Source organism: Mytilus galloprovincialis, chromosome 12 (assembly GCF_965363235.1).
Source record: "Mytilus galloprovincialis chromosome 12, xbMytGall1.hap1.1, whole genome shotgun sequence".
Taxonomy (NCBI): domain Eukaryota; kingdom Metazoa; phylum Mollusca; class Bivalvia; order Mytilida; family Mytilidae; genus Mytilus; species Mytilus galloprovincialis.
The window spans coordinates 52,858,755-52,873,692 of NC_134849.1; the positions used below are offsets into that span (position 1 = coordinate 52,858,755).

General features: G+C 34.5%; 1 protein-coding gene across 1 annotated transcript in view; it reads right to left on the reverse strand.

Annotated features, from left to right (window-relative positions):
• Positions 1 to 14,938, reverse strand: part of LOC143054216 (MAM and LDL-receptor class A domain-containing protein 1-like) — a 114,010-nt gene that overhangs the window by 48,107 nt on the left and 50,965 nt on the right. The window contains exons 15-20 of the mRNA XM_076227144.1: positions 13,862 to 14,197; positions 13,170 to 13,277; positions 11,029 to 11,163; positions 9,110 to 9,333; positions 7,649 to 7,766; positions 1,200 to 1,316 (exon numbers count right to left, since the gene is read on the reverse strand). Coding sequence (XP_076083259.1) covers positions 1,200 to 1,316; positions 7,649 to 7,766; positions 9,110 to 9,333; positions 11,029 to 11,163; positions 13,170 to 13,277; positions 13,862 to 14,197 — 1,038 coding nt within the window. The remainder of the gene's footprint in view (positions 1 to 1,199; positions 1,317 to 7,648; positions 7,767 to 9,109; positions 9,334 to 11,028; positions 11,164 to 13,169; positions 13,278 to 13,861; positions 14,198 to 14,938) is intronic.

Genomic DNA, 14,938 nt, shown 5'->3' on the forward strand with positions numbered 1-14,938 from the left:
CCTGAAGCAGAACAGACGGACGAACGGACGAAAGGACGAACGGTACGACAAACGGACGCACAGACCAGAAAACAAAATGCCCATAAATGGGGCATAAAAATACCGAGTTCCAAGGTCAATTCAAAAAGGAAAGTTGATAAAAACAGACAAAATCAAACGTTATCAACCATCAGAATGAGTGAAAAAACAACTGTCATATGCATGTTCTCTTAACAAAAAAGTTTAATTTGTGAGTTGCAACTTCTGACATTAGAATTTTTTTGTTATGTTGTAGACATATCAATATTCGTGGGACCAATTTTCATGGAGTGAGGAAACATTTGTGACTACTTTTGCATATAATCCTCTAGGTAATGTGAACCGGTACTTTTAACTGTGTGATTCACCTATACCAACACAATCCACAAAAGTAGTTACCAACAAATATTGAAGAATATCATATAATAATTTATATCAGATTATTAGAAATCTGTATCTATTGGCACACTTACTCCTGAATAGAATGTCCCAAAATTATATGGCCTTTGATAGCAACCCAATCAGGTAAAATTCATTCTTGAAGTAATACCAAATGCAAACTATGCTGACCTCTAAGTCATTTTTTTCGAGTGTCATTGGGTTGTTGTTTTAATGCAAATACCCTCATGTCCTATTATACACAGAATACAGACTTTGTAAGAAACGATCATGATCTATTTCTGTGAATATTTGAAAAAACAAGAATGTGTCCAAAGTACACAGATGCCCCACTCGCACTATCCTTTTCCATGTTCCATGGACCGTGAAATTGGGTAATTATCTAATTTGGCATTAAAATTAGAAAGATTATACTATAGAGAACATATGTACTAAGTTTCAAGTTGATTGGACTTCAATTTCATCAAAAACTACCTTGACCAAAAACTTTAACCTGAAACTCCCACTTTCATTTTCTATGTTCAGTGGACCGTGAAATTGGGGTCAAAAGTCTAATTTGGCTTTAAAATTAGAAAGATCATATCATAAGCAACAAGTGTACCAAGTTTGAAGTTGATTGGACTTCAGCTTCATCAAAAACTACCTTGATCAAAACTTTAACCTGAACGGACGCACAGACGAACGGACGGACGAACGAACGGAGCCAAAGACCAGAAAAAATACGCCCCTCTATTATCGTAGGTGGGGCACAAATAACTATTTCAAAAATGTCCAATACTTACGACAGACTGAGTCTGCTTCATCTTCACCAGAGGGACACTGGGGAATTTTATCACATTCTATCTTCTCCTTAATACAGATACCATCTTTATGACAGGGAAGTAGTCCTGCTGGGCAAACTGTGAAGAAAAGGATAGAATATATATGGGATAACATTTATCAGCTTTCCAAAAAGCTTGTCTGAACTTATTGGTTCATCTTTTTATGACTACATTACTTTCCCTGCTTAAAAAGTAAAACAAAAAGTTAACAAGTCATATCTGAGAATTTCAATGCTGTCCATCTAGTCAATAATGAAAATTAAATTATTCAAAAAAAATATTTTGCTACAAAATGTACTTCATAAAGATGTTTATGTGTGTTAATTATCTTTTTGCTTGAAGCTTTTGCTAAGATATCTTGACCAAAAACTATGCCAAAAATTACCATTTTTGCATGTTTATGACATCATAGTGACAATTCTGCACTTAAGTTTCCCGATTGAAGCAACCGATTCATTTATCAACATAATTAGAAAGGTTTGAATATGTTTACTATTTTTCAATTTTAGGGCCCAAATAATGGCTCTTATAATCTCATGAAAAGGGTGTAATCAAAACCAATAGTAAAAATCATGGCTATAAAGAAAAACAACAAAAAATTAAACAAGTCCACAAAACACTACACAGAAAATTACAGATTTAAGGGAATACGATACAGTTACAGGGGAGGTAATGACATTGTTAACATAATATGTTATATTTCGTGACGACAAACTGTGACATATCTGGAAAAATGCACTTTTCGAGGGATTTTAATAATTAGCTCCAAAAAAAAGTACATGGACCCCTCTTTTCTAAAAATGACAAATGACTTGATACTGTATGAAGATTATTTGTTCCAATTTTTATGAAAAAATCACTGATGATTTTTTTTTTTAGATAAGATAAATATGCAGCAAAAAAAATTTTTTTTTTACTAAAATCATGAAATTTTAATAAAAATTTATTATCTTCAAAGAACTGTTGATGATATTGCAAATCGTTTTACAAAAATCTGCATGTGTTTATCTTTTGAAACAAAAAGTTAAGTGTGTCTGTCCAAAAGATAGAAATGTACAAGAAACCGAAATTTCAAGTAAATGTCTAAAATTTCCACCCCATTTATCTCTAATGGTTTATTTTTTTATTACATATTTGAATTAACTAAGAGTAAAATAGCTTGTATGCAAATTTTCAGTGGTGTAACGGTACAACATAAGAACGAACTATAAAAATCAGATGAAAAAGGCTTAACGCATCAGATGGATACAATTAGAAAAACATCTAAAAAAAAAAACAGAATGGATGTGGCCGGGTATTTGTACGTCGCAACACCAAAAAGACACTAAGTACAGATCTGAAAGTACTCGCTATTACTGACAGCTAGTTCATAGCCAATAACAACTTATAAAAAAAAATCATGCATCTAAGACTTAATTATCAATCATTACACATGCAACATCCAATGGATTTATTGTAAAGACGTCATAAACAGTCAGAGAAAAACATGACTTTGTGCAATGCCAAGATACTGGTACTGACAGATTGTAGATCCATGAATGTGCATATGTATATATAACAATAATATCTAGTTTGCTTTTAATTTACTGATAACAAAATCAATATTAATACCAACAAGAGGCTGTCACAACGACAGCAAACCGGATTTATTAATATTTATTTGTGTCCTGGCAATATCACAAGAACCATTACTGATGAATGGTGAAAGTGAAAATCGTCAATATCAAATTTGACCTCCATTTTGTTATCAGTATCAACATCTTAAAATTTGAAAAGCTTAGATTGAATGGTTCATGAGTAAATGCAACAACGTGAATGGAAACGCCATTTCACCATCTTTCAAGAACCATAACTCCTGAACGGTAAAAGTCAAAATCGTCATTATTGAATTTGACCTCTAATTTGCCATCAGTAACAACATATAAAAATTTCAAATGCTTTGGTTGAATGGTTCATGAGAAAATGCACGGACACGACTGGAAACACCATTTTTCAATCTTTCAAGAACCATAACTCCTGAATGGTAAAAGTCAAAATCGTCATTATTGAACTTGACCTCTATTTTGTCATCAGTAACAACATATTAAAATTTGGGAAGATTTGATAAAACAGTTCATGCGTAAATGCACGGACACGACTGGAAACACCATTTTTCAATCTTTCAAGAACCATAACTCCTGAACGGTAAAAGTCAAAATCGCTATTATTTAACTTGACCTCCATTTTGTCATCAGTAACAACATATTAAAATTTGGAAAGCTTAGGTAGAACAGTGTCGAGAGTACCGCGGGAGAAGACGTCGCAATTTACCGTTATGTATCTAGGGTTGACGTCAGTGTGCGACGTCGCCTTAGAGTTATGTTATAATGAAGTAAACGTCAAACTGTATGTTGGTATTGTTTTCTGTATACGATATTAGAAGTTAGCCTCGACATTTATGGTGCCGTGACCAAAAGGGAAAATGGATACAAAGCTGAAAGCCGTTCGTTCCAGACATAAAGGAGCAATTACAAGACTTTGGAAGAATTTTGGAGACATACGAGACACTTCAGAAATAGAAATTGAGGACGTCACAGCTATTTTAGATTCCGTGTTACAGAAAAAGAATATTCTTAAAGATCTGAATGATAAAATTGTGGACGCAAGCTCGGATGAAGACGTGGTGGATGAAATTCAACAAACAGATGAGTACATGTTCAATTTAGATTCAAAAATTCGTCAAATTAGAAAACTCATTAATCCCTCCCAGTCGAAAAGTCATAATTTACCCGTCAATACTACCGTTTTTCAAGCTAGTAACGTTACTCCCTCTGATACACCCATGCATACCTTGATTTCACCTACAGCAAATAGTGTACCCGCAAGCGACTCTTCTCAATTGAACCCGCACGCCAATTGTTTCACGTCGACATCTCATGTACAATCGAATGCAGCCTCGTTTTATACAAGTAACCCCGCTATATCAGAGATTATTCCTACTACGAACCCGTCTATGCATATTCCAAGTTTACATTCGTCTTCTACAAATTACCAAAGTTGAACTTGCCTACTTTTAAAGGGAATATTTTAGATTGGCAATCCTTTTGGGATTCATATGAGACATCTATTCACACAAATCCAACACTCAGCGACGTACAGAAGTTTAACTACTTAAAGTCACTACTACAGGGAAAGGCGTTTCAGACCATATCAGGTTTTTCTATGACAAACACTAATTACGGCAAAGCTATTTCGTTGTTACAAGAGAGGTATGGACAGATACATACTATAATACAAACATACATGCAAGCTCTACTTGAGATTTCGCCGCCGATTTATACTTTAGTAAGCCTCCGCAATTATTATGACAAAACTGAAACTTACGTACGAGGTCTAGAGTCACTCAGACAGACTACAGACACTTATGGTTCACTACTGGTACCCGTTATTCTTAACAAGTTGCCCGCAGAAATACGCCAAAACCTAGCAAGACAACACGGACCGTCAAGTTGGAATTTGAAAGATTTAAGGAAGAGTATACTTAACGAAATTCAGATCATGGAGGCGGGAAAAAATACAGGTACATATCTCGAGTCTTCAGAAAGTCACTTCACAACCGCATCTACATGTACATTTCATACAGGAATAGAATCACCGCGAATACACACAGCACACAACGCGAAGAGCCAACCCCGGAATATTACGGAGAGACCATGTGTTTTTTGTAAAGAGATACATGCGCCAACAAACTGTAATAATATTAGTGATAGCACAGCCCGAATGTCTATCGTAATTCGTGATAATTTATATTTTAACTGTTTGGGAAATCATCATGCTAATGAGTGTCAATCGAAACGAACGTGTCGACACTGCAACCAAAGACACCATTCCAGCTTATGTAGTGCGAGTAATAATGTTAACAGCGACGGTTTAGCGTTCATTACAAGCAATACAAATAAACAGATTCAATCTTCACCCGTCAATCTTATAAATGACACTGAAAACCAGGAAGATACTAAAGTTTTGCATTTATCGACACAGATGCGTACAAATGTGCTACTGAAAACGGCGGTAGCTCCTGTATGGTCAGGTAATACATCTATGGATACGAATGTTTTATTTGATGAGGGTGCACAAAGATCTTTTTTAACAGAGCATCTAGCGAAGAAATTGAATTTGAAAATTGAAGGAATTGAAGTTGTACACTTATCGGCATTTGGAGAGGACAACACGAGCACGAGAGAACTACACACAACCACCGTATTTATCGAAACCGATAGTCGTAAAATGCCGATTGAAGTCCTTATTGTTCCTACCATAGCAGTTCCAATACATAATCATATGCGGTACGTTAACCGAAATATGGATTATCTGAAAGGATTAAGACTCGCTCATCCAGTTACCAAAGACGATTATTTTGAGATATCATTACTTATTGGTGCCGACCACTATTGGGACTTTATCGAAGACAAAGTTATACGAGGAGATGAACCGATCGCGATGAAGTCAAAGCTTGGATACTTACTATCAGGACCCTTACAGCCAGGTAGGGTACTTTCGTCTACGCCATCCAGCATCTTAAACGTACTGGTTTCGAATAAATCAGAGGAATTTGGCTTAGAAGAAATTATAAAGGAACAGACACGTTGCCAAATTATCGAGAGAGTTGAGGAAGCAGAACCGACAGGAAAAATATCAAAAGATGGACTGAATGATACGTATCTATTGAACTGTTGTGACTTATTATGGACGAAAATATTTGATTTATTGACTTACTTTCAAAAACCTATAACATGATACAATTTCATTGAAAGAAGGAACAGGTACACAGAAAAAATGGATATACTGTGATTTGTGTATACGAAATAGACTCATTGGGATTTAACCGAAAGAATCAACTAGTCTGGAAGCTAGTGACTGTGCTAAAGTTTTAAGTTGAAGTTTTGAACACCAGAGACAGTAATTTTAATTTTTTTTTCTTGATTGTAATTTAATTTTGATAATTACTTTTCGCCGCCTGGAGAATGTCGAGAATACCGCGGGAGTCAAGACGTCGCAATTTACCTTTATGTATCTAGGGTTGACGTCAGTGTGCGACGTCGCCTTAGAGTTATGTTATAATGAAGTAAACGTCAAACTGTATGTTGGTATTGTTTTCTGTATACAATATTAGAAGTTAGCCTCGACAAACAGTTCATGGGTAAATGCACGGACACGACTGGAAACTCCATTTTTCAATCTTTCAAGAACCATAACTCCTGAACGGTAAAAGTCAAAATGGACATTATTGAACTTGACCTCCATTTTGTCATCAGTAACAACATATTAAAATTTGGGAAGCTTAGGTAGAACAGTTCATGCATAAATGCACGGACACGACTGGAAACTCCATTTTTCAATCTTTCAAGAACCATAACTCCTGAACGGTAAAAGTCAAAATCACCATTATTGAACTTGACCTCCATTTTGTCATCAGTAACAACATATTAAAATTTGGGAAGCTTAAGTAGAACAGTTCATGCATAAATGCACAGACACGACTGGAAACTCCATTTTTCAATCTTTCAAGAACCATAACTCCTGAACGATGAAAGTCAAAATCGCCATTATTGAACTTGACCTTCATTTAGTTGTCAGTAACAACATATTAAAATTTTAAAAGCTTTGGTTTAACGGTTCATGAGTTAATGCACGGACAACATTTGATTGACGCCCGCCCGCCCGCCCGACCGACCGCCCGCCGTACATCCCCAAATCAATAACCAACATTTTTGTCACAAAAATCCGGTTAATAAAAACAATATTCAAAGATCTAATTACAGTGTTGAATTGGTAACCTTTTAGAATAAGTTTATTTAAAGGATCGATAAGTTTTACCAGTATCATTTCTAAATTTCTGGGCACGGTAAACAACATCTCCGTAAAAATGAGGATGTGCTATCCTGTTTGAAATAAGTTTTATACAGGTACAACCAAACTTCAAAACCAAATCTTTATATCTATTGAAGAATTTAGTAAAGGTTTTAAGTAATTTGTTGTAACGAAATCTCTGATAATAATTTACCAGTAATACACAGATTACGTTCATTAAAATCCAAAACGTCACAACAGACACGGGCATATATAGCGAACGAGTTGTGGTCTTTCAAATCATGATGGCTGTAGTAATACTTTTGAAATGATAACTTTATGGAACCCATGGTTTAATACATTGCTTTTAAGCTTAGAAGTTGATTTGACTCAAATAATAATTAACTTATTAGCTAAAGCAACTTGTCATCCGTCATGGTTTTGATAATATTGAATAAAAATAAGTCATAGTCAAAATCCAATCAATATCGTGAAAGTTGATTCCTTTTTTTTCATTTGTTTGATTGCTGTCATTTTAAAGTTTACCCAACATTTGTTAATATTTATACCATTAAACATACCCAGTGGAGGACATTCTCCTGGTGTCAATGTCACATCATCAATCCCAAAATATTTGATATCAGAGTTTACATCATGGATCTGAAAATTGATCTGAATCTTTCCTGGCTGAATGGAAAGCTGAAAAAAGTATAGGTTTACAATTAGTGAGTTTGCTTTGTTTTGAAGAATATTCTTAAATGTTTTAATTTTTTCAGAAAAGTTAAAATTAAAAATAGTTTGACCAATAATCTTTACCACAGTTGTTGACACATCCTTCAATGTCAATTTAAGGGTAGATAATTCTTACCTGAAATGGTTTCCAGATGTTACAACAAATTCCTCGGTGATTTCAGTTTTGGTACTATTAAAAGATAGATCATTCTTATCTATGTTGAACACATCTCTCAGTGTGGACCTGTGTGGTACTAATGGAACTAAAAATTGCTTTCTTGAGCTTGTTTTCAGATGTATGACACGTCTATGCACATACCTGTCAACTGACCCGGATCCTGCGGGTGTGACCCGAGATTTTCACAATTCTGAGAGGTCACCCAGGACACCCGCCGGGTGACCAAATAACCGAGAATTAGAAAAATAACCCGTTTTCACCTGGATTTTTAAGCTTTCAGACTGATTTCATAAGTGATTTTCCTTTGAAATAACCGGTAAATTCGTAATTCTTCCTGGACAAGAAGTTCAGCTACCTGTGTAAACTCAAATTAAGTGACCCATTTCAGTGCATGGCTTCACTTGACAGCTTTGGTGTCAAACACACTGTTAATTAACACCATGGCCAATTATCTTAGCTTTATGTCATAAATAATTTATGTATTTCAAAGTTGTTTTTAAAACAACTTGAGTTACTTCCCCTTTTTTGTCATCTCAATATTCTCCTTAAACTTATGTGTTTTTTGTAAAAAGATTAAATCTAAAATGAATTGAATGCAAAAACATGTCAGAATAATACTTTTACTTATTTTTCTACCTAAGAACAATTAAAAAATAAAAATTTTGAAAATTACTTTTTTTTTTTTTTTATCTATATCTCTTTTAATTGTTTAACTTTATCTTTTTATATTCAAATATCAACATTGTTTCAAGTATGTTTATATGAATAAATCTGCACAAATATATGCTATGAAAATGAATTAAGCCAACATAACATAAATCTATCAATGGCCTTCAAGTGCAATTAAGTAATAGTTACAATTTTATATAACTTAACCATGTGGATATGTTTTGGAAACTTTGATATATATAAATTATAAGAAAAATGTCCCCTAAATAATGAAATTCAGCTCGAAAAAGTTTGTACTCATTATGACCCGAGATTTCATTCTTCTATGCAGGTCATCACCTGCATTTTTAGTGTCATAGGTTGACAGGTATGTATGCAGGGAAATAATTTTTTCTTACATCGAGTTGGTTTCCAGATGATGGACACAATTCTCAGTTTGGTACTCTGTAAAATTAATTCTTACCTGCACTGGTTTCCAGATGTTGGACACATCAGTAAGTTTTGAATCAGAAAATCTTGTGATATTCCTTGATACGACCTTGCTGTCAAGGTATCTGACCTCAAAATCAAACCGGTTTGCATGTCCTACATAGTACAATGATAGACAGGATCTGTTTGTCACCTCCTGCACAGGAGAGCTAAAGCTGAATATACTTCCCAAGTAACTGACCATACCATAAAATCTTCCTGAAAAACAAGATGGTAGATGTAAAAAAAACCTGCTAAAAGGTTCACTATTATCTATTATGCAACATGTGATGCATTTCCTTTCAAAGCAAATCTTCAGTTTTGTTTAAGACCATTTGGGGTCAAAACTTTAATTTAAAATTAAAATTAGAAAGATCATATCATAGGGAACATGTGTACTAAGTTTCAAGTTGATGTAACTTTAACTTCATCAAAAACTACCTTGACCAAAAACTTTAACCTGAACTTTGCACTATCATTTTCTATGTTCAGTGGACCATGAAATTGGGGTCAAAACTATAATTTGGCATTAAAATTAGAAAGATCATATCATGGGGAACATGTGTATTAAATTTCAAGTTGATTGGACTTCAGCTTCATCTAAAACTACCTTGACCAAAAACTTTAACCGGACGGACGAACGGAGGCACAGACCAGAAAACATAATGCCCCTCTACTATCGTAGGTGGGGCATAAAATGACCCAAAACCAGGATTCATCACAAGTTAGACATATGATTACACATGTGATGTTTCATGTACATATGCTATAAAGATATGTAGAAATATTTTATTGTTGAAATAATTTGTAATCATTTTCTTGTAGTCAAGGACTGAGCTGCAATGCTATATCTAAACATGTGTGCTGAAAAAATACTGAAATATTCAATTAACCTCAATTTATGACCTGAGTACGTATTTCTATAAAAAATAAAAGAAAAATATGTCCCTGGTACACAGATGCCAAAACTTGTGAATATACAGCAAATTCAGCAATTTTTCAATTAATAAAGGGAGATAACTCGAGAACAGTGAAAGTGATCAAATTTGAACCTGATCTGTGTTTGTTGGTTATAAGCATCCTGTATAATTTTCATAACATTTGGTTGAGGCAAAGTAAAGTTAGATAGTGGAAACAGTAAATTTGCCAAATTTTCCAGTTATAAAGGGACACAACCTGAGAATGGTGAAAGTGACGCCATCCAAATTCGTCCTTGATCTGTGTTTGGTGGTAATAAGCATTATGTGTAAATTTCATTACAGTTGGTTGAGGCAAACTTGTTAGAGGACAGAAACTAATTGTTCGACGTACAGACTGACGGAAGGATATACAGACTGACAAGGGTAGAACTTCATGCCCCCTCCACCATGGCATGGGCAAAAAAAAATCATATGGTGAATCCAAAAAGGTTTAAAAACAGGTAATAAAGCAAAATATTGAAAAATTTCAAATTTGATACGATCATATAAATTTCAAATTGGTTGAAAATTGGAAGTAATATAGTGCTTACAGCAGGAATCACAGCAAAAGTATTTATATATCATATGCTGTTCCAAACTATTTGTAGCCGAGGACAAGCATTGGGTCTATAATGGTAGGTGTAAAAATTTAAAGTATAAGGAAACAAGTGAAACTGTGAGCTACTGCTCACTGATGATACCCCCGGCCAAATATTTCGGTAAACAGGAAGTTGCTGAGTGATGAATATGAAAACGCATCACACGGTATAGCTGACTTATATATGAACCCTGAAACCAAATTTCAGAAATCCTTATGATGTAGTTCCTGAGAAAGATGCGACGAAAAATATTCATGGGACAGATGGACGGACGGACGGTCAGACAGAGGTACAACAGTTTACCCTCACTTGTTTAAAGCGGGGGTATAATAACCTGATCTATTTATACCACTGACCTGATGTATTCTGGTATGTATGATCATATATCCATTCCTGGTAGAGGATCTTCTTTCCTTCCATAAAACTATAAACACCTGTACTATAGTAGCCACACAGAAACTGGTCTTCAAAATCACAACTTATACTGCTCACTGAAACAAATATTAAAACATCACTTCTTACACTGATTTCTATATATATACAAGAACATGTCTTAGTAACATTTTTCTTAGACACGGTTCATTCAAGATTTCCTAAAATTGTAATGCAGAACTATTACCCTCTAATCAATAAATATAAGATATTGCAAGTAGCGCCGTGCTGTATATATCTCAACTCGCTTTCTGCTGTTCTGAATATTGCTCACATTAAATAACTGTTTACAATTATAGGAAGTTCAAAGCCAAAAATGAGGTCATAAAAGCAAAGAACTAGCTGTCAGTAACTGAGCGTACTCTCAGATCTGTACTTAAAGTATTTCTGTTGTGTGGATGTCTAAGTACCCGTCTACGTCAACTCTGTGTTTTTGTTGGATGTATTTTCTATTTGTATCCATCTGATGAGTTAAGCCTTTTTCAACTGATTTTTATAGTTTGTTCTTATGTTGTACTTTTACACCAATCAATGTCCCAGGTTAGGGGGAGGGTTTGGCACCAACAAACTGGTTTAACCCCACCACTTTCTGTATGTGCCTGTCCCAAGTCAGGAGCCTGTAATTCAGTGGTTGTCGTTTGTTGCTATGTAACATATTTGTTTTTTGTGCATTATTTTGTTCATAAATTAAGCCATTAGTTTTCTTGTTTGAATTGTTTTACATTTGTCATTTCCAGGCCTTTTGTAGCCGACTATGCGGTGTGGGCTTTGATCATTGTTGAAGGCCATACAGTGACCTATAGTTGTTAATTTCATTGTCATTTGTTCTCTTGTGGAGTGTTGTTTCATTGGCAATCATACCACATCTTCTTATTTTTATATAGAATTTCATGCATACTGGGTATAATAAAGATTCAAGGTATTTTCATACAAGAAGTAACTGCACTGCAGATATGATTTTTGTTTACATAGTACAACATCAATAATTATATAAAATTCTAGACCAAATATCAAATCAATCTTAAATACAGAAGCTGTGTTACATGCAATAATCTTGTACTTCAATGAATTTAAATTAAACCCTAACACATACTTTCAATTTTTTGAATATCTCCACTGGAATTTTTGCATGTTTTAAATTTCTATGTGTCACATTTTTTCCCAATATTATTGCATGTTTTTTTTTCTTCAACAAATAATGTTATGATTCGTATGTCTTCCTGTCTTTTTTTATGGCATACACTGCTGATGAAATTATGAGCCTGTCTACCTTTTTTGTAGCACCATGGCAAAATTGAGACAAATAACAGACCACAACCCACACTATGCAGCTAAATTTAAGCTAAAATTATAAAGAATTGACAAATTTTTGACATTTTCTTTATTTGTTTGACACTTTTTCTTTAAAAAAAAAAACCCAAACAAACAAAACCTGCTTACTGACAGCAAAATGTGAGTTTGAAAAAAGTCAATTTTTTTAAACCAGGTAAATGTTAATGACCAAGATATTCAATGTGCAGTTTAATGCCTGTAATGCAGTGGTTGTTGTTGTTGGTTGCTGTCTATCAGTTTTTGATTTTTCTTATTGTTATGTCATAAATCAGACCTTTTTTTTTTTGGTGCTTGAATTGTTTCACATTTTGTCATGGTAGGGCCTTTTATAGTGGACTATACAGTATAGGTTTAGCTCATTGTTGAAGGTCTTACAGTGATCTATAGTTGCTATAATGAGGGGGGATAGGACCTTTATCAGGACTCCGGGATCAGGTCTTTTTAAGCTCGGGATTTCGGGATTGACCCTTTCGTGATCCGGGAATCCTTTTTTCGGATTTCGGGACGTCAGGATTTACTTTATTTAAGTTCGGGACCTCGGGATTTGGTTTTTTTAAGTCCGGGATTTCGGGATCAGGACCCCTCCTATCCCCCCTCTATAATACACTGTTGGATAGTTGTCTCATTGGCAATCCTACCAAATCTCCTTATTTTATATAAGTCAGATATTTTCATGAAATTGACGTCCAATAGGATCATGAGACATACAGTAAGGGGATAATACATTAATTACCACAAAGTTCAGTTTCATCAGAATGATCCATGCAGTCAAAATGACGATCACAAACTTTACTGCTGTCTATACAATAATCACCACAGCTAAACTGTCCTGCTGGACATGCTGGAAAATAAAAATCAGTATAAACAGTAGCTTCAACAACTAAACAGTCAAGCTGCCATGAAGGAAAAAAAGAAATGTCTATACAATAGTCACCACAGCTAAACTGTCCTGCTGGACATGCTGGAAAATAAAGATCAGTAAATGCAGTAGTTTCAACAACTAAACAGTCAAGTTGGCATGAAGGAAAAAAAGAAATGTCTATACAATAGTCACCACAGCTAAACTGTCCTGCTGGGCATGCTGGAAAATAAGGAATTCTAGAGGCATTATGGAAAATAAAAAAATCTCTGTAAACAGAATAGCAAAATTAATATCATTAGTTAAATACTCATTATTTTCTGTACATGTAGCTAGCTAGCTCAGTAAGATAATAGCTTTTTTGCAACTTCTATGTCTTAAAAATTCATCACCAGTTTTTGTTCAGTGGAATGATGCAAGATTGACTGTTTTACAAAAAAAAATGAATTTTGAAAGAAAATTGCAGTCTTTATTGGAAATAAAATAAATATTGATAACAAATAATGTGTGTCCATAGCTAGGAAACTATACCTGCTCATATCTCTTCTTCATAGGCCTAAACTTACATAGTTCTGGACATTTTCCTGATGCAATATTGATCTTATCCAGACCAACCTGTCCAAGTACATTTACTACATTAAGGTGGACAGGCATAGCGTATCCTGTTAGTTCAAGCAGTCCTAGTTTCCATCCACCCGAGTCTCTGTTTATACTCCATAGTCTTGATCGATTCAGGCCTCTATCTGTCTCTACAGGTGAAGCATATACAGATAAAGAACTTGTGTTGCTGTCCTGGAAATTAGTGTAGTACTGGAATGTTATACAGGACGTAGCATTCACTTCAAACTTTGGAGATATCAGTGTGGTCCTATTTTTAACTGATTCAGACCACAAAAACTTTCCTGTAAATAGAAAGAATAAAAATTACCGTTTGACTTTGAAAACTTAAATGTTGAAATTAACAAAAATATTTATCAGTTGCCTTAATCCTCTTGTTTTTTAAAACAACAAAATTACAAGTACTTATTTACAGTAAAACCTGCCTTAACGATCACCTTGTTTCTGCGGCAAGCTGCCTCTAATGTCCACTTTCAGACACTCCCAAACGTTTTCTCTATACAATTTAACTCTTTTCAGCAGTCACATGTCTAACACGGTCAGCAGTCAGCGGTCACCTAATTTTTGCACGGAATAGTCATTTCAACTTTTAACAACAGCCATTTTTATGTTTTTAACAACTAAAATAAAATGATAAAGAAAAATATATGTGTTCGGTATCGAGGTCAAATTAAAAATTGGAACCTGTTTGCAACTGAGATCGCGCAGTAGGAGGGACTTTGTGAATTTCTCGTTTTCCACTCATTTAAGTTTCAATTGAAAACCATATCATTTATCCACGAATATTAACTGATTCAAATGTTGTCTTCAAATTTAGAGTGCCAAAATCCGTCATTTTTATTTTGTCTGCTCGCACCAAAGATAACTCTACCAATTGAAAACACTAAAACAATTTGACACGATCCTGGCCATTTTCCATGTCGCAATCAGATTTTATTTTTCGGAACCTCAATTAAAAGGTTACCTCTCTTGAGCGGTCACTTTTGATACTTCCCATGAGTGACTGATCAATGCATGTTTGACTG